The sequence below is a fragment of the Jaculus jaculus genome, chromosome 12, assembly GCF_020740685.1.
Source record: "Jaculus jaculus isolate mJacJac1 chromosome 12, mJacJac1.mat.Y.cur, whole genome shotgun sequence".
NCBI classification, from domain to species: Eukaryota; Metazoa; Chordata; class Mammalia; order Rodentia; family Dipodidae; genus Jaculus; species Jaculus jaculus.
The window spans coordinates 24,444,979-24,465,607 of record NC_059113.1 but is presented as its reverse complement, the minus strand read 5'-3'; the positions used below and the strand labels follow the sequence as shown (position 1 = coordinate 24,465,607).

General features: G+C 41.3%; 1 protein-coding gene across 1 annotated transcript in view; it reads left to right on the top strand.

Moving 5' to 3' along the window:
- The window catches only part of Kcnu1 (potassium calcium-activated channel subfamily U member 1), a 108,913-nt gene that overhangs the window by 15,985 nt on the left and 72,299 nt on the right, over positions 1 to 20,629 (top strand). Inside the window, exons 6-10 of the mRNA XM_045130560.1 lie at positions 1,182 to 1,257; positions 7,669 to 7,744; positions 13,819 to 13,989; positions 15,513 to 15,604; positions 16,376 to 16,486. Coding sequence (XP_044986495.1) covers positions 1,182 to 1,257; positions 7,669 to 7,744; positions 13,819 to 13,989; positions 15,513 to 15,604; positions 16,376 to 16,486 — 526 coding nt within the window. The remainder of the gene's footprint in view (positions 1 to 1,181; positions 1,258 to 7,668; positions 7,745 to 13,818; positions 13,990 to 15,512; positions 15,605 to 16,375; positions 16,487 to 20,629) is intronic.

Genomic DNA, 20,629 nt, shown 5'->3' with positions numbered 1-20,629 from the left:
AGAAGTAATTATTAGTTGTTTTGTCTTTAAGGTGGATGTACTGGGCTTTTACCAGTTCTTATGAAAGTTTCTTTTGAGGCAAGCCCAACAGACTGCACTTTTTTTATGCAAGAGAGAGAGAGAATCGGCACAGCAGAGCCTCCAGCCACTGCAGTTGAACTCCAGACATGTGTGTCCCCGTGTGCGCTTCTGTCACGTTCATTTTGTGTGTCTGGCTTATGTGGGACCTGTAGAGTGAAAGATGAGTTCTCAGGCTTTGCAGGCAAGCACCTTAACTGCAAAGCCATCTCTCCAGCCCAGTTTCTATGAAATTTTATTTATTGTCTATCAGAAACACATGAGCTGTACTTAAAAATAGTTTTATTTCTGGGCATGATGGTGGCACATGCCTTTAATCCCAGCACTTGGGAGGTAGAGGTAAGAGGATCTCAGTGAGTTCAAGGCCACCCTGAGACTACAGAGTGACTTCCAGGTCAGCTTTGGCTAGAGTGTGACCCTATCTCAAAATAAAACAACAACAACCCCCCTTTTGTTATTTGCAAGCAGAGAGGAGTGTGTGTGAAATGGGCATGCTAGGGCCTCCTGCCACTGCAAGCAAACTAGATGCTTGTGGCACTTTGTGCTTCTGGGTTATGTGGGCACTGGGGAGTTGGACCCAGGCTGTCAGGCTTTGCAAGCAAGCACCTTTAACCATTGAGCTATCTCTCCAGCCCCCAGCTCTACTTCCTGGTGTCATTATTAACAAACTATAAAGCAAAACATTCTACGAATATTGAGGAGCTGGCCATAGACACTGGGAAGTTTGGAGCTTGCTTCTGTAAAATGTGCTGTCTAACTCTCAGGGGCTAGAGCACAGAGACTTGTGTTTATTACATGCAAGTCCCATGTACGTACTTGAGCCCCACAATCCTGTAAGACTGGTCTCATTATAATTCTCATTTTACAGATGATGAAAAACAGAAGTTAAGGTAGTTTCCTTAGGTGACAGCAGCTAGGAAGTTTCAAAGGTCAGAATTTAACTTAAGTTCATGTTTTTAAACCTAAAACATTGCAATGTATCTTATTTGAAGCACAGGAGCATATGAATTGAATGTGTGCATCCCAATTACGTTATAAATATAGGCTACACTCTGGAGTGACCTTCTTCATTTGGCAGCTTTCTCCTTCTGATTGTTTCGCAGGTTTAAGGTTCCTAAGAGCTCTGAGATTGCTAGAACTCCCTCAAATCTTGCAAATTCTAAGAGTTACCAAGACCAGGTAAGTACTAGCTCTGTCTGACATGTTGCCTGCTTAGTAGTTTGGATTAGAAAATGCAATTACTAGGAGTCCTTAAGCTCCACTCCTGCCACACCTGAATTTCACTGAAAAAAATCATGAAATCCAGGCTGGAGAGATGGTTTAGCATTTGAAGCATTTGCCTGCAAAGCCAGAAGACCCCGGTTCGATTCCCCAGGACCCACGTAAGCAAGATGCACAAGGAGGTGCTTGCATCTGGAGTTTGCTTGCAGTGGCTGGAGGCCCTGGTGCACCCATTCTCTCTCTCTCTCTCTCCTTCTTTCTCTCTTTCAAATAAATAAATAAATAAATAAAATATATTTTAAAAACTCATGAAATCCCTGAGCATCCATATTTCTCACTCATTTTTTGCCACTATGCTATTTAACACATAGGCTGAAGTATTTATTTATTTAATATTATTTTTTATTTATGAGAAAGAGAGCAAGAGCAAGGGAGAGAGAGAATTGGTGTGCCAGGGCTTTAGCCTCTGCAACTAAACTCCAGATGCATGCGCCACCTAGAGCTCATGTGCCACCTGTGTGCATGCATCACCTTGTGCATCTGGCTTACGTGGGTTCTGGGGGGGTCAAACCTGGGTTGTTAGGCCTTAACCTCTAAGCCATCTCTCCAGCCAATATAATTTTTTTTATTACTTATATTGGAAACTTGACTATGTGAGCATACTGCAAATTGGTCATATTCCCATGAGGTTATTATCTTTTGTCCCCATTGTCCTGAGGGTCCTCTTCAGTGGAGTTATCAGTAGTCACTGTGGGTCATGAGTACACCAGTCAGTCTCTGTGGAGGGGATGATGCCTCAGAGTGTACCTTCCCACCCTGAGCCCTTACGTTCTTTCTCTCCCCTTTTCTGCAATGTTCCCTGAGTCCCGGAGGGCATGTTAGAATCCTCCTTTAGTACTAAGCTTTTGGTAGCCTCTGATTTTCTGCTTTAATGAGCTATGAGACTCCTGAGTGTCTATCACCATGTCCTTGGAGAAGGTTCTCTGGTTAGCAGTGAGAACAGCGCTCATATTTAGTCCATAACTTTCTCTGTAATGTTCCCTAGGCTCTGAAGGGTTTTATGGAGGTGACTCATCCTGTTAGGTACTCGGCTTTCTCTTATCTTAGGTACCCTGGTATATGCTGCAATCTTTAAAAAGAAGTTCGGCCAGGTGTGGTGTCGCACACCTTTGATTTCAGCACCTGAGAGGCAGAAGTAGGAGGATCACTGTGAGTCTGACGTCAGCTTGGGGCTACAGACTAAGTTTCACATCAGCCCGGGCTAGAGTGTTACCCTACCTTCAAAAACAGAAGCAAGGGCTGCAGAGATGGCTTAGCAGTTAAAGTGCTTGCCAGCAAAGCCAAAGGACCCAGTTTTGATTTCCCAGTACCCATGTAAAGCCAGATGCACAAGGTGGTACATGAGTGTGGAGTTTGTTTGCAGTGGATGGAGGCCCTGGCATGCCCATTCTCTTTCTCTTTCTTTGCCTCTTTTCTCTTTCAAACAAACAAACAGACAGACAGACAGACAAACAAATAAGATATTAAAAACAAAACAAAACAAAACAAAAGCAATTTCTCTAATAAAGAGAGTAGCATTGAGGAAAGGGGACAAACATTCATTTAGAAGGTCTTCTGACAAGCATAACCCCTTCATTTACCAAAGAACAGTAGTAGTAGGTAGCTTCCCTTTAGAGTCCAAGCCATAGGCTTCTGACTCGGTTCTCAGAATGAGGTATGAATTCTCTCCCACTAATCGGGCCTTACATCCCGTCAGAAAGCAGTTGATTGTCCTTATAACCTATGTGCTGCTATTGCACTGGTGAGCTTCACTTGCCTTTTGTAGCTTGCAGGAGCCACTGCCTGTTCACACTATCGGTGACTTTTACACTAGCAGCTAGCATAGGCGCTTTCTAGCACTATGGTAGCTCGCTGGCTTCCATCTCAGTTCCAGCTTCATTTTTCAGTGTCCTGCAACCAACCACAGCTTGTGATGTCATTAGCAACAGGGTCTTAGTGTCTAGTTCCAGAGGGTAACCAAGCGCTTTGATAATAGCCTGCATTGTTTTGGGGCCTCATGAGTCTCCCTGACCAACAGATCACTGTGTGTATGTGTTGGTGGTGGTGGGGGAGGACCCAATTCTGGCAATGGGATTGACCAGCAATAGCCCATCAGCCTATGGTTTTAGGGTGAAACTTTTTCTACCCCCACAGGGTACTTCTGCCAAAACACATGCAAGTGCTCTGTCTTTCTCTTTAAGAGAGCTATGTCTGTTAATTAGCTAGTGAAGAAATAGGTTCCTATAATTCTAAATCATTCCGTCTTTAGTTTTATGTATTCATCCTCCACTCCTCCCTCCCTTTCCTCTACCCCACCCACAAGCCCTTCACCCCTGCATTCTGCCCCTACACTGCCTCTCTACTATCCTCTCTCTGATCCCTCCCTGCCTCTTCTTTTTCCAAGTCTCATTCTGACTTCTTGACTGGTACTATTGATGCTTACTATAACTTATAAACAAATCAAACCATTCTACATTAGGATCCATATATGAAAGAGAATATACAACATTTGACTTTCTGAGCCTGGGTAACCTCAGCATAATTTTTCCAAGTCCATCCATTTTCCTGTAAATTTCATAATTTTGGTTTTCCTTACCACTGAATAGAACCCCACTGTGTGTGTGCGCTGCATCTTCATTGTCACATGCATCAGCTGGTGGGCTGATCCTATTGCATAGCTATTGTGAAGTAACTCCAGTCCTGCCCCACGTGCACCACCTTATGCAGCTGAGCAGCAACATGGCTCAGCAGATATCTCATGGGAAAGTGTAGAGTTTTTAGGGCATATGTCTAGGAGTTGTAAAGCCGGGTCAAATGGTAGATCTATTTTTAGATTTTTGAAGAGCCTCCATATTGATTTCCATAGTGGCTGTACAAGTTTATACCCCAACCAACAGTGAATGAGGGTCCCTGTTCCCCCACGTCCTTGTCATAATTTGTTTTTATGTAATTATTTTGATGATAGCCATTCTGATTAGGGTTAGAAAGAATCTCAAAGTGGCTTTGCATTTCCCTGATGACTAAAGATATTAAACACTTTAAAATGTTTATTAGCCATTTGTATTTATTCTTCTCAGAACTCTGTTAGTTCCCTAGCCCATCTTTGAGGTGGTTCATTGATTTTCATGTCCTAGTTTTTTTTTTTTTTTTTTTTTTTTTTAGATAGGGTCTTGCTCTAGTCCAGACTGACCTGGAATTCACTATGCAGTCTGAGGCTGGCCTTGACTTTACAGTGATCCTCCTAACTCTGCCTCCAGAGTGCTGAGATCAAAGGTATGTGTCACCACACCTGGCATCATTTCTTAATTTTTTAAATTCTTTTTTTTTTTTTTTTACTGAATTATATTAGAGACATTTTATTTGAAAATGCAAAAATAGGAAATGTATTATAGCCTAAAATAAATTACATAACATATACAGCATATATTTATATTTTTAAAATATTTGTTTTGCTTAGGTTTGAATTTTTTTTAAAAAATATTTTGTTTATTTGGGTGGGGGGAGAGAGAGAGAATGGGTGTGCCAGGACCTCTAGCCACTGCAAACCAACTCCAGATGCATGCACCACCTTGTGCATCTGGCTTACATGGGTACTGGAGGATCAAACCTGGGTCCTTAGGCTTCTTAGGCAAGCACCTTAACCACTAAGCCATCTCTCCACCCCTTAAGTTCTTTATATATTCTAGATATTAAACCTCTATTAGATGTATAGCTGGTGAAGATGTTCACCCATTCTGTAGGTTATTAACCCTGTTGATAGTTTGCTTAGCTATACAATAACTTTTTAGTTTCATGAGATCCCAGTTTTTGAGTGTTTACCTAATTCCATGAGCTCCTGGGATCTTATACAGAAAGTCTTTCTCTATGCCTAAACCTTGGAGGGTCCTCCCTGCTTTTTCTTTTAGCCATTTCATAGTTTTGGGTCTTATGTTGAGGTCATTGAACCATTTGTAGTTGATTTGTGTGCAGGGTGAGATAAGAAACTGTAGATTTATTCTTCTAAATGTAGTTATTTAGTTTTTCCAGCAGTATTGTTGAAAATGCTGTCTTTTCTCCAGTGTATGTTTTTGGCCTCTTTGTTAAAGATCAGGGGACGATAGTTACTTGAACTTATACCCAGATCTTCTATTCTGTTCTACCCTTTTCACCATGTGTCTGTTTTTGTGCCAGTACAATGTTGTTTTTATTTCTATAGCTTTGTAGTTATCTTAAAATCAGGTATGGTGATACCACTCGATGTATTCTTTTTGCTGAGTATGTTTTTGGCTATCTGAGGCCTCTGTGCTTTCATATAATTTTGAGATTATTTTTTCTATTTCTATGAAGAATGGTACTAGAATTTTGATTGGAATTTTACTGAATCTGTATATTTCTTTTTTAATTTTAAAAAATATTTTTATTTAATTATTTGAGAGAGGGAAAGAAGCAGAGCAAAAGAGAGAGAGAGAGAGAGAGAGAGAGAGAGAGAGAGAGAGAATGGGCACCAGGGCCTCCAGCCACTGCAAACGAACTCCAGATGTGTGCGCCCCCTTGTGCATCTGGTTTATGTGGGCCTTCGGCTTTGCAGGCAAGTGCCCCAACCGCTAAGCCATCTCTCCAGCCCTGTATATTTCTTTTAGTAGGATGGTGTTGTAGACATCTCCACGTTGCTGGGATGAAAATGCAAACCAGGCACAGTTTAGAGGAGGAGGGATTTATGTCAAGTTTTCAGATCCAGGGGAAGTTCCATAGATGGTGGAAGAAGCTGGTCCCCTCTCACAGATCCAAGCAGAGAGAAGCTGTAGCAAGCAAAGCACCAGCACAGCAGCACACACACACCAAAAACAGCAAGCACTGTGAATGGGTGGCAATCAGCAGGGACCCTGCGGGAATCAGACTTCTCTCTCTATCGTTGTGCTGTAAATCAGATTCACCCCCAAACACACCTAAGTCTGGACCCCAGGATCTACCCCCATCCTCCAACCAGGAAGGTGGGTACCCAAGTTACAAGCTTTAATAAAACAACTGAGTCTGTTGGGGGGGGCATGCATTCAGATTACTACAGATGGATATCTTCTTTTCTTTTTTAAAAATATTTTACTTATTTGGAAAAGAGAGAAAGATTACACACACACACACACACACACACATACACACACACACACACATATGTATATATATATGGAGAGAGAAAGAGAGAACCTGGGTTAACAGGCTTTAGAAGCAAGCATTTAACCATTACACCATTTCTCCAGTCCTTGATCTGCATTGGTCTTAGCAACTGTTCTTGTTTTGCTTTTTTCTCTTAGGTAGCCTCTTGAGTATGTTTACTTATTGTGCAAAGTATTTCATCCAGTATTCTCTACAGGGCTGGCTTAATGCTTACATATTCATATAGCCAGGTTTTATAGTGGACAGTTTTCTATTCCCTTCTCTTATGAGGGATACTGTTACTGGGTATAGTAATTTGGGTTGGCAGTCATAGTCTTACAATATTTGAGATATGCCATTCCAAGCTTTTCTGGCTTTTAGTTTCCACTGGAAAAAAAATCAAATGTAATTCTGATGAACTTACCTTTTTAATTAATTAATTTATTTATTTGAGAGAGAGATACAGAAATAGGCAGGGAGAGAGAGAGAATGGGTGTGCCAGGGCCTCCAGCCACTGTAAGCAAACTCCAGATGTGTGGGCCCCCTTGTGCATCTGGCTTACATGGGTCCTGGGGAGTTGAGCCTGGGTGCTTTGGTTTTTCAGGCAAGTGCCTTAATTGCTAAGCCCTCTCTCCAGCCCTGATGAACTTACCTTTATAAGTGATGAGCTATTTCTCTCTTGCAGCTTTTAGCACTCTCTCTCTCTATTTGTTGTGTTTAGTGCTACTTTTTGCATCTAGCTTTACATGGGTACTGGGGAATTGAATGTGGGCTGGAAGGCTTTGTGTGCAAACTCTTTTAACTGCTGTGCAATTGCCCCAGCTCATAGTCTAGTAAGTTTATCTTATGTTGATTCACATGTAATATGCCTTAAAAGCTATGTAATACCAGTGTAGAGGATGACACAGCAAAATCCATAATGTTTAAACAAGCATGTGAGACCTGGTAAGTTTTAGAGCCGTGTTTCTTGTACTGTGTGTGTGTGTGTGTGTGTGTGTGTGTGTGTGTGTGTGTGTCTGTGTGAATAAAGCAAAGGATCTGGTACAATGGAGGCTGGTAGGAGAGGACAGAGCCCCTAGGTAATGCTACCTCCAGTCTGCGGCCACTGTGAGTAGCAAGCAAGGTCCTAGAAGATGAGGTCTTTGTGTTTTGCAGAACCTGCCAGGGAAGACTGACAGTTCTTTGTCTTTGTTCCTCCAGTAATTCACTGAAGCTTTCCAAGCTGTTGTCAGTAATGATCAGTACCTGGTTTACAGCTGCAGGATTCCTTCACCTGGTAAGAAGCTCATCATGGTCCCTAATGACATCTGACACATCTTTCCTTTGAGGCATGGAGAGAAACCAGACCGAACCCTCTTTAGGTTCTTTTATTTGACATTTATTGCAAATATTTGTCTCCGACAATCAAAGTATCTTTGTTACCTCTTCCCAAGGTCAAAATCCACTCTTAGTAAAAGACCTACTTAGATCTAATGGTAACAGCAATAGGTAAGATTTATTGCTTAATCTTCATAGTTAGAGGTTTATGGATTTTTAAATTTAGGATAGCTATGCAAAGAGTGAAAGAAATGAAGCTAGGGCTAGAACATAGCTCAGCGGTAGAACACTTGTCTGTGTGAGGGCCCTGGGTTTGATCCCCAACGCTGAAAGGAAAAAAAAAAAAAAAGCCAGTGAGAATTTCAGACTCATGGAAACGGTACTTGGGCTAGCGAGAGAGTTCAAAGGTTAAGTACACTTCCTGTGCAAGCGTGAGGGCTTGAGAGGGCCAGAGACAGCCAGAGTGCAAATCCACAGATCCCGCATAGACACTCAGCATGTACACCTGTAACCCCAGTTCATCCGGGGAGCCGAGACCCAGGAAGTGTTGGAGTCCTACAAGTGCCAGAATCAGTCATGTGATTCTGGCTCAAAACAAGACACGGCAGAAGGGTGGTGGGACAGGACACCCCATGTTCCGCTCAGGTTACTGTAGTGAGCACCTCCCCCCACAGCATATGGGATGTCTCACCCCCCCCCCCCACACACACCATACAAAGCTGTGTGGTTTCTGGGGACGAGTTCTTTCGCAGAAAGGACCTTGAGGCCTCCCTGGCGCTACTGAAATTAATCTTGTTCCTCTCACTTCCTCCTTTGCCCATGGAAAAGGCTTGCTCCTCTCCCCCAGGATCAGGAGTGTGACTAAATGGATTTCTACAACAGAAAGGAAGTCCATAGTTTCACTGTGAGTACAGCTGAGGAACAGTAACCAGAAGATAAGGCAGAGCCCTTTCAGAAAAACAAAACCAAAATAGAAAATATAGAAGCAGTCCTTTTTGACTTAAATCACTCACAATTAGTTTACACGATAACTATAAAAATATTTAAAACTTACTGCCTAAACTTATTAAGCAAATGGCCAAACACTGAATACAAGCTATGATAGAACCTTGAAGAAATGTGTAACCAGCCTTACCCCTCCTCAGAGCCCAAGCAGGAGCAAGATTCTCCGCATTTAGAGCCTTGGGGGAGAAGCAAACATCACCATTGCAGAAGCGTGCAGGAGACGCTGGCAGGAAATTGTCTGCCTTCAATCCCAGTGAGGCTCTTGGGCTTAGTGTGACCTTCAGGCATGTTTCATTTGATCTAACCATGTTTAATTTTTATTTTCTATTGGTTGCTAACTTTACTGAGAGCTTATACAAATGTGGATTTCTGGATTCTTTGGGACAATAAGAGTCTAGCCATCCCTCTCTTCCAAGGCCATCAAGGATCATAGCAGAAGGGTAACTGGTGTCTTTGTATAGTAGGTGCTACTGGGTTGGCCAGGGTCTCTGAATCTTTGAATTGTCAACTTCTCTAAGCATGGGAACATCCATTCCTCCCAAGAGAGGAGACCTTTAGCAGGGATGCAAGCAGAGAAAGAAGGAGAGATCTTCATTGCCGAGTCAATATGCCATAACTAGAACAAGTGTTCCCAAAGGAAAAGGCACAATAAGTAGGTTCAGAAAAATGTTTGGAAATAAGTCTTATAATTGTAGATTTAAAAGTATACTGTAAAAGAAAGAAAATAAAAAAAAAAAAAAAAAGTATACCGTGTTCTGTGGGAAATGACTCAAAATTACTAATTCCAACAAGTTTTTGAGCAGTTATTGATTTTTTGAGGATAAGAGCAACCAGATCTTCCTGCCCCGTCCTCTTCAGCCATATCCCACCGATGTGCACCACCACGTCCGGCTAAGAGCATCCAAATAGGACAGAACAAAGCTCATAGTGGGAGCAAAGATAAAGTGTGAAGAACTGCACCAACTTTCACAATACAAAACGACAACGAAAATGAAAAAGAAGAGCTCTATTCCAGAGCAAAGAAAGTAGTAGATGTTGTCAAAAGGATGTTAGAAATCACAGCCAAAGCCAGATTTCTAAGTGTCCCACCTTGCCATGCCCACACTATTCTGGTCTCAGCTACCACTTGAAGTCAAGCAAGGAACAGTATGGCGCCGAAGCTTAAATGCTGCCAAAACAGCGATAATAAGCAGTTGTTGTAACACCAACAATTACACATAATTTTCCAAAGGGAGCCATAGAAAATTTACTTGGAAAAAGTGCATATGAGCCTATAAAGATCTAACACGGTCATTCATACAAAGATTTTAAATGTTTAAGTAAGAGATTATTAAACAATATTAAGAGCTAAAGCATGGGTGTGAAGATATAAGAAAAAAAGAAAAACTATCTTATGGAGCTGGAAGCATATTGGAGGGAATCACGTGTAATAAATTTGACAAGGAAATTCAGATGTGGAGGAAAGGCATGAGGCAAAAGTAAAGGTATTTTTTTTTTCATTTATATTTATTTACTTATTTGAGAGCAACAGATAGTGAGAGAAAGAGGCAGATAGATAGAGAGAGAGAAAATGGGTGTGCCAGGGCTTCCAGCCACTGCAAACGAACTCCAGATGCGTGCATCCCCTTGTGCATCTGGCTAACGTGGGTCCTGGGAAATCCAGCCTTGAACCAGGGTCCTTAGGCTTCATAGGCAAGCACTTAACCGCTAAGCCATCTCTCCAGACCCAAGTAAAGGTATTTTTGAGTGTGGCGGCCTTTAATCCCAGCATTTGAGAGACAGAAGTAGGAGGATTACTGTGAGTTCAAGGCCAGCCTGAGACTACATAATGAATTCTAGGTCAGTGTGGGCTACAGAAAGACCCTACCTTGTAAAACCAAAACATAATATATATATATATATGTAATGATTCATGTTTGAAGAGGAGAAATGCAAACATAGGTAATACTGATTTAATATGTCATAAATAGAAGACATGTTCCCAAAGAAAATGGCACAATAAGTAGCATCAGAAAAATATTTCAGGGCTGGAGAGATGGCTTAGTGGTTAAGCGCTTGCCTGTGAAGCCTGAGGACCCGGGTTCAAGGCTTGATTCCCCAGGCCCCACATAAGCCACATGCATGGGGGGTATATGCATCTGGAATTTGTTTGCAGTGGCTGGAGGCCCTTGTGCGCCCATTCTCTTTCTCTCTATCTGCCTCTTTCTCTCTCTATCGCTCTCAAATAAACAAAAAAAAAATAATTTATTAAAAAAAATTTCCAAAATAATTTTTTTGTTCTAAATGATTTATTTGAGAGTAAGAGAGAATAAGAGAGTGAAACAGAGAGAAAGTGAAAGAAAGGCACACCAGGACCTCCTGCTACTGCAAACCAACTCCAGATACACACTCCACTTTGTGTATCTGGCTTTATGTGGGTACTGGGGAGTTGAACCTGGGCTGATGCATCAGGCTTTACAAGCAAGTGACTTTAACCCTGACCCATCTCTTTAACCTGAAAATAAAGTCTTGTATTTGTATATTAAAAGGTATACTTTTTTTTTTTTAGAGAAAATGACTCTATTCCAACAAGTTTTTGAGTACTTAACTGATCTTTAATAAGATAGTCCTTGCTTATAATACTGTTTTCCAGATACAAAGTATCCTTGATATTCATGACCTCACAGTAGCTGACACTGACTACACAACATATATATATATTTTTTTTCTCTTTCTGTCAAAAATAAATAGAAGTTTATTTTTATTTATTTATTTATTTATTTTGGTGTTTGGAGGTAGGGTCTCACTGTATCCCAGGCTGACCTGGAATTCATTATGGAGTCTCAGGGTGGCCTCGAACTCATGGCAATCCTTCTACCTCTGCCTCCCGAGTGCTGGGATTAAAGGCATTTGCCACCATGCCCGGCTGAAATTTAATTTTTTTTTTAAATGAAGACAGTTCAAATCAGACAAAGCGAGTCCTGTGGTGGGACAAAAGCAACTGGCATTGGTAGAGTCCATTAATCCGAGGAGATGACAGGAAGTTTACATGAGAGGAACTGTAGCCTTCCTGACATCCGAAGCATGTGAGGGAAAACAGCCCCTTTCAGAAATATATGCTGATAGAGTCAAACCACAGAAGGGATGAATTAAAATGAAGAATGTGAGAATTCAGAAGGCATGATAAAAGAACCAGTAATGACTGCTGGGCTAGAGTGAGACCCTACCTTGAAAAATAAAAAAATTTTAAAAAATCCGAAAAGCCAGGCATGGTGGCTCACACCTCTAATACTAACACTCGGGAGGCTGAGGTGAAAGGATCGCTGTGAGTCTGAGGCCAGTCTGGGCTACAGAGTGAGTTCCAGGCTCGTGACTGAAACATGACCAGGCTGTAGACAGGAATGTGCTTCCACCATGTGGCCGTCATGTAACTACAGACTCTCATTGCTGGGACAAAACCACTGGAGAGGAAAGATTTCTTTTAGTGCAGACCCCATCATGGTGGTATACGTAATAGTAATTATGCAAAATACACATCACAATATTTGAACACATTTATATCATATAAATATATATTACTTATAGAATATAAAAGACAATAAGATAAATTTGTTTTCTTTAAAATGTGAAGACTCAGCAAAAATCAGAGGGATCTATTCTTCAAAGTTTTTTGTTTTTTGGTTTTGTGAGACAGAGTCTTACTCTAGCCCAGGCTAACCTGGAACTCACTCTGTAGCCCAGACTGGCCTCAGACTCACTGTAATCCTTTTACCTCAGCCTCCTGAGTGTTAGTATTAGAGGTGTGAGCCACCATGCCTGGCTTTTCAGATTTTTATATATTTTTTTTATTTTTCAAGGTAGTGTCTCACTCTAGTCCAAGCTAACTGAGAATTCACTATGTAGTCTCAGAGTGGCCTTGAGCTCGTGGTGATCCTCTTACCTCTACCTTTTTTTTTTTTGGTTTTTCAAGGTAGGGTCTCACTCTGGTCCAGGCTGACCTGGAATTAACTCTGTAGTCTCAGGGTGGCCTTGAACTCACGGCGATCCTCCTACCTCTGCCTCCCAAGTGCTGGGATTAAAGGCGTGCACCACCACACCCGGTTTACCTCTACCTTTTGAACGCTGGGATTAAAGGCATGCACCGCCACACTTGGTTTAGATTTTTTTTGTTTTTGTTTTTTTTGTTTATTTATTTGAGAGCGTCAGACAGAGAGAGAAAGAGGCAGAGAGACAGAGAGAGGGGGGTGGGGAATGGGTGCGCCAGGGCCTCTAGCCACTGCAATCAAACTCCAGATGTGTGTGCCCCCTTGTGCATCTGGCTAATGTGGGTCTGGGGAATTGAGCCTCAGACCAGGGACCTTAGGCTTCACAGGAAAGCGCTTAAGTGCTAAGCTATCTCTCCAGGGCCCTAGATTTTTGTTTTTTAAGTCACTGGAAAGATTTTGCATGAAAAATGTGTTGTTGTTTTTTTTTTAGATACTAGTATTCATTCATGTGCGTAAACTCACTGAATTCAGTGCCCAACTTCTTTCCTTAGTGGTTTTCTTTCTTTTCTTTTCTTTCTTGGTAGGGTTTCACTCTGATCCAGGCTGACCTAAAATTAACTATGTAGTCTCAAGGTAGCCTCAAACTCATGACGATCCCCCTACCTCTGCCACCCAAGTGCTGGGGTTAAAGGCGTGCGCCAGCACACACGGCTTCTCCTTAGTGATTTTCTTGATCTGCTTAGAAAATGAGAATGAGTAGTAACTTCTAGAGACCCCTCACTCCAGAATACAGAGTCATGTCTTAGAAGAAGGGAAGTGCAGGCAGCCATCCTCTGTGGAGTATTCCCCATGCTATGTATAAAGCCACATGCCCCTCAGATGTCAATGACAATCACAGTTAGAAAAAACAGGCTTAATGGTCACTACCCACTTCCTTCAAAGCTTTCACAGAAGCCTGAGAGTAATTCCATTTTGCGTTTCCATTGAGTTAATGGATAGTCGCCCAATGCTTTGCCTTGTGTTCTATTCAGAGACCTTTCCATTGTCTTCTCTTTTCGGACAGGTAGAAAATTCTGGTGATCCCTGGCTGAAAGGTAGAAATTCACAGACTCTATCCTATTTTGAGTCCATTTACCTGGTCACGGCAACAATGTCGACTGTTGGCTTTGGGGATGTGGTGGCCAAGACCTCCCTAGGACGGATCTTCATCGTTTTCTTCACCCTGGGGAGTTTGGTGAAGAATATTTTTGTTATCTTTTGAATATAGTTGTATAAACAGTCAAGTATTTGGTTAATGGCAAGAAACAAAGTAGTTGTGGCTTGAGAATAACCATTGCCTTATTCAGCGAAGTTGTCGACTGAAAATGAAAATATGTTGCACCCTACATGTCCCAGCTGTATCCCCTGGAGTCTGAGGTACAAACACTAGGTTTCCAAGGAAAATGGAGGGTACAGCTATTCTTATTAGCCTCTACATCGATGTGAGCAAGCCTGTCCTCCTTCATCTTTGCCATCAGACTGAAGTTTTCTGAGGTTTTGAGATTTGGTCTGGAAAAAGCTCTGGTCCATCATTCCACATAACATTTTTGCTTGCTTCAGGAGTTCAGAAAGGACAAAGGAACACTCCAGCCCCCCCTTTTTTTTTTCCGAGATAGGATTTTACTTTGTAGTCCCAGGCTGACCTCAACCTCGCAATGATCCTTCTACCTCAGCCTTCTAAGTGCTGGGATTAAAGGCATGTGCCACTTTGCCTGGACTTCTTTTAATTTCCTAAAAATCATAATAGTATTCTCTTTTCCACCCTCCTTCTTTTCCTCATTCCACAGTGTTATACCCTGGAATTTCATTCATTATCTCTTTGCTCCCTCAGTCCCATATGTTTGAGTTTTCTTCAATGGCCAAATAGTATAGTTTGAATAAAAGGAAGGAACAAAATTGGTGGGTATGTTGGCTTACCATTGTATTTATCATTTTGAAAGCTGAAAAATCACCTTGCCAAATTTTAACCAAATCCAAAGGCTGAAAAAAAAAAAAAAAAACAGAAGAAAAATGGTTTCTTTAAAAATGCTGCTCACAGCCAGGCGTGGTGGTGCACGCCTTTAATCCCAGCACTCGGGAGGCAGAGGTAGGAGGATTGCCATGAGTTCGAGGCCACCCTGAGACTCCATAGTGAATTCCAGGTCAGCCTGGGCTAGAGTGAGACCCTACCTCGAAAAACCAAAAAAAAAAAAAAAAAAAAAAATGCTGCTCACCATCCTTACCCCTGCTAGGTAATGGCAAGAGCAACTATATTGTTTTTCTTTCTTACAGTCTTTGGAGTTTTGTAATATTTGTCCAAATAATAAGACCTGAAGATTTAATTAATTATTATCTTTGTGTGCATGTGTATTCATATGTATATGAGCCCAGGGGTGTGTGTGTGCATATACATACACATATGTGTGTATGTGGTTTAGAAGCCACAGGTTGGCATCACAGAACTTCCTCAATTGCTCTCTACTTTCTTCCATGAGACAGGGTCTCTCACTGGACTTAGATCTCACTGATTTGGCTAAATGAGCTAGCTGGTGAGATGCAGGGATTCTCTGTCTCTGTCTCTGTCTCTGTCTCCCCAGCACTGGGACCACAGGCACATGCCATCTCACTCACCATTTTATATGGGTAACTGAAGATCCAAGATCAGGTCATCATGTTTGTGTGAACCCACAGAGCCATCTCCCCAGCTCTGACCTGAGGTTTTATATGCTGACATTTCAGGTACTATTTGCAAACTTCATTCCTGAAATGGTGGAACTTTTTGTTAGCAAGAAGAAATATACCAGGCCCTATCAAGTGGTCAAAGGAAAGAAGTAAGTAGCTTTTCAAGTATTTCTACAGTTTAAGGCATTCTGTTGGTCACATATATCATTCTAGATGCCCACAGCTTGGCCTATTTACAGAACCAGGTGAACATATTGACAGGGTCTTTCATTTACTAACAGAAGCGATGCTATAATAAATACCCTACAAACAAGATATTTGCTACTTGACACAAGCAACTAATAAATGCTCATAATAACATTAAATCATCAATCAATGAGAGATACAGTCCTTCAAAATAATATTTAATTGTGAATAACACAGCTTCACAAGCACAAGTGATAGTAAGTTGTTTATAAATTATAAATAAGGCTAGAGAAATGGTTAAGGCATTTGCTGGCAGAGCCTAAATCTTGACAAGAAGATACAGTCAGGTCTTTCTGTATCCATTGGTTCAACCAACTATAGAGAGAAAATATTAAACAATTCTATCTATGCTGAACTTGTACAGACATTTTTTCTTGTCATTATTCCATAAGCAATATGGCACAACAAGTATGGACATTATCTTAAGTGTTATAAGTAATCTAGAGGTGATTTAAAGTAGGCAAGAAGATGTATGTAAGTGACAGGCAAAGTTTTTAGTGAGGTATACGCATGCACACATGTACTGCGGTGCCATTTTAATAGACAGCAGGACTTAGTGTCTGTAGATTTTGGAATCCCTGGAGTTCTTGGAGTCCATTCCCTATAGACCCCATGGGACAGACAGCTGGACTTTTGTTCCTCAGATGGTCTTTCTCCCTGTTCTTGCTACTTAGGTTCATTGTGGTCTGTGGAAATATCACTGTGGACAGTGTGACTGCCTTACTAAGGAATTTTCTCTGCCACAAGTCAGGAGAAATCAATACTGAGATTGTTTTCCTTGGAGAGTAAGTAATACTTACATGGCTCATGAATTCTACCTTAATAGTTGAAATATGTGTAAATATTTTAATGGAAGAAAATTATCCTTGTAGTGTTCTTAGAGATTTAGGAAATACTAATAAAAAAGAAAAGCATTGTCATGTCTGGAATACAAATACGTTGGACTCTGCCTGTCCAGATATTTTCTCTGCACATGTACTTAGTTTATTTATTATTTGACATTTAGACTACACTCACATCGTACAGACCCATAATTTGTGAATAAATCTGGTGTCCTTTAGAATTAAAAAAATCGGGCTGGAGAGATGGCTTAGCGGTTAAGCGCTTGCCTGTGAAGCCTAAGGATCCTGGTTCGAGGCTCGATTCCCCAGGTCCCACATTAGCCTGGAGCTCGTTTGCAGTGGCTGGAGGCCCTGGCGCACCCATTCTCTCTCTTCTTTCCCTATCTGCCTCTTTCTCTCTCTGTCACTGTCAAATAAATAAAAATAAACAAAAAAAATTAAAAAAAAATTATTTTAATTATTTATTTGCAAGCAGAGACAGAGAATTGGTGTGTCAGGGCCTCCAGTCACTGCAATCAAACTCCAGATGTGTGCGCCCCCTTGTGTGCATGTGCAACCTTGCATGTTGCATCACTGTGTGTCTGGCTTACATGGGACCTGGAGAGTTGAACATGAGTCCTTGGGCTTCACAGGCAAGTGCCTTAACTGCTAAGCCATCTCTCCAGCCTGGATTGTTCTCTTAATCAGTATAAAGTGATCTTCTTTTTTTTAATTTAATTTCTTATTTATGAGAGAAAGAGAGATTATTGGCACACTGAGGCCTTAGCCACTACAAATGAATTCCAGATGCGTGTGCCACCTTGTGCATACGTGCCACCTTGTGCATCTGGCTTATGTGATTGTAGGGAGTCAAACATGGGTCCTTAGGCTTCACAAGTGCCTTAACTGCTAAGCCATCTCTCCAGCCCATAGTGACCTTCTTAATCTGTTCTAACTAATATTGGTTTGAAATCTACCCTATAAGATGAGTGCAGTCTGTTTCTTTCTTAGGCCCATTTGCTTGAAATACCATTTTCCATCCACTCACCCCAAAGTAGTCTTTTATGAAGAGGTGAGTTTCTTAGAGGAAACCAATAGAAGGGTCTTGCTTTTTTTTTTTTTTGTTAAGAGAGAGAGAGAGAGAAAGAGGTAAAAAGAGACAGAGACAGAGGGAGAGAGAGAGAGAGAGAGAGAGAGAGAGGGGGGGGGGGGAAAGAGGTAAAAAGAGACAGAGACAGAGGGGGAGAGAGAGAGAGAGAGAGAGGTAAAAAGAGACAGAGACAGAGGGGGAGAGAGAGAGAGAGAGAATGGGTGTGCCAGGACCTTCAGCCTGCTGTGAACAGCTGCCTTGTGGCTCACGTGTGACATTGCATGCTTGTGTCACTGTGCATCTGGCTTTTGTGGGACCTGGAGCTTTGAACACAAGTTCTTAGGCTTTGCAGGCAAGTGCCTTAACCACTAAGCCATCTCTCCAGCCCAGGATCCTGCCTTTTAATCCTTTCTGCTAGTCTGTATATTTTGTCTGGGTCATTGATGAATATTGAGTGTCCCCAGTAGTAACTGCCACCTGGAAAAAGAAGCTTCTCTGACTAGAAGTGATTTGTAGCCTAAATATGGACATACGTATAAATACTTTGAGGGGTTTTTGATGGTCACAATGTATCCATTTAGGCAAGCAACAGTAGTAGCTTTCATCCTAGGTCCTATGACCTCCCCAGCCATAAGCTTTGTTTTCTCTTGTTACAATTTTCAGTACTGGACTTTCCCCATTAAGTATGGTTTGGGCTTTAGGTGCTTTGCTTATATATACTTACATACATACATACATACATGCATACACACACACACACACACACACACACACGCATGCATGCATGCACGCACACACACACACTCCTTCTGTGCCTAGTTTCCCCACTGTTTTGATCATAAAGTGATGGATTTTGTTCAGGATTTTATTTTGTTTTGTGTTTTTGAGATAGGGTCTCCTTTAAGCCCAGGCTGACCTGGAATTCACAGTGTAGTCTCAGGGTGGCTTTGAGTTCATGGCGATCCACCTACCTCTGCCTCCTAAGTGCTGGGATGAAAGGTGTGCACCACACCAGGCCTTGTTCAGGATTTTTGCATTTAAGTTCATCAGGGATATAGGTCTATACTTTTCTTGTATCTCTGTCTGGTTTTGATATTAGGGTGATGCTAGCTTCATAGAAGGAGTTGGGGAGTAGTCCCTAAATATATTAAAAAGCAGTTTCAGTTCTCCAATGAAGGTTTGGTAGAATTAGACTAAGAACCCATAAGGTGCTGGACTTTTCCTTTGGGGGATGTTTTTGGTTCATTTTCAATCGTGGTGGATGTAATGAGTTTTCTGAGGAGACTCAGCCGCTCTAAGTGTAGTGTTGGTATGTGGTGTGTGTCTAGAAATTCATCTCTTCCTTCCAGGTTATCCAAATTTGTGGAGTAAAAGTTTTGGAAACATGTTTGATAATTCTTGGAATTACACTGATGTCTGTTATGACCTCTTCCTTTTTATTTCTATTTCTTTTCTTTTTTTGAGGTAGGGTCTCACCCTGGCCCAGGCTGACCTGGAATTAGCTCTGTCGTCTCAGGGTGGCCTTGAACTCATGGCAATCCTCCTACCTCTGCCTCCTGTGTGCTGGGATTAAAGGCATGCACCACCACACCTGGCTTTATTTCTATTTCTTAAAAATATTTTTTATTTATTTATGAGAGAGAGAGAGAGGAAGAGGCAGACAGAGAGAGAGAGAGAATTGGCACACCAGGGCCTCCAGCCACTGTAAACAAACTTTAATGCATGCGCCACCCTGTGCATCTGGTTTATGTGGGTTCTGGGGATTCAAGCCTGGGTCCTTAGGCTTTTGTGGAAAGTGCCTTAACTGCTAAGCCATCTCTTCAGCCCATCATTTCTAGTTTTGTTAATTTGAAACTTTTTTTTGTTTGATCATATTGGCCGAGGGCTTATCAATCTTGTTTTTTCAAAGAACCTGCTCCTTCTTTTGTCAGTTTTCTTGTTTCTTAGTTTCTAATTCATTAAGTGCTGCCCTGATCTCAATTACTTCTTTCTCTCTGGAACCCTTAGGATTGGATTTTTCTTGTTTTTCCAGTGTCTTTAGGTGGATTGTTAGGTTATGAATCTGTAACCTCTCTGTCTTTGTTATGAAGGCGTTTAGTGCTGTAAATTTTCCCTTAGGACTGCCTTCATTGTGTCCCAAAAGCTTTAGTATATTGTGTTTTCATTATCATTCGTTTCTAGAAATTTCACAATTTCATTTTTGATTTCTTTCATGACCCATTCATCATTTAACAGCATGTTGTTCAGTCTCCTGGAGCTGGTGTAATTTCTTTTTTTTTTTTTTAATTTTTTTGTTCATTTTTTATTTTTATTTATTTATTTATTTATTTATTTATTTAAGAGTGACAGAGAGAGAGAGAGAAAGAGAAAGAGAGAGAGAGATTGAGAACGGGTGCGTCAGGGCTTCCAGCCACTGCAAACGAACTCCAGATGCATGTGCCCCCTTGTGTATCTGGCTAACGTGGGTCCTGGGGAACTGAGCCTCGAACCAGGGTCCTTAGGCTTCACAGGCAAGCGCTTAACCACTAAGCCATCTCTCCAGCCCTGGTGTAATTTCTTATTTGTTAATTTCTAGCTTTAATGCATTGTGCTCCAATATGATGCAGGAAGTAACATCAATTTTTCTGAATTATGGAGGCATATTTTATACTATAATATATGATCTATTTTGGAGAATGTTCCATTGGCTGCTGAGAAGAATGTATATTCTGTAGAATTGGGGTAGAATGTTCTGTAGATGTCTGTTAGGTCTAGTTGATCTATGCTGTTGTTAAGCTTTATTATTTCCCTATTGATTTTCTGCTTGGATGATCTGTCTTTTGTTGACAGTGGGCTATTGAAGTCCCTTACTATAATGGCATTGGGATTTATTTCTGGTTTGTTGTTGAGTAGGTTTTGTTTTAAAAAATGTGGTGCACATGTATTTGGTACATATAAATTAACAATTGTGATGTCCTCTTTGTGCTTTTTGATTACTTTTGAAGTCTACTTTGTCAGATATTAATATAGCCACACCT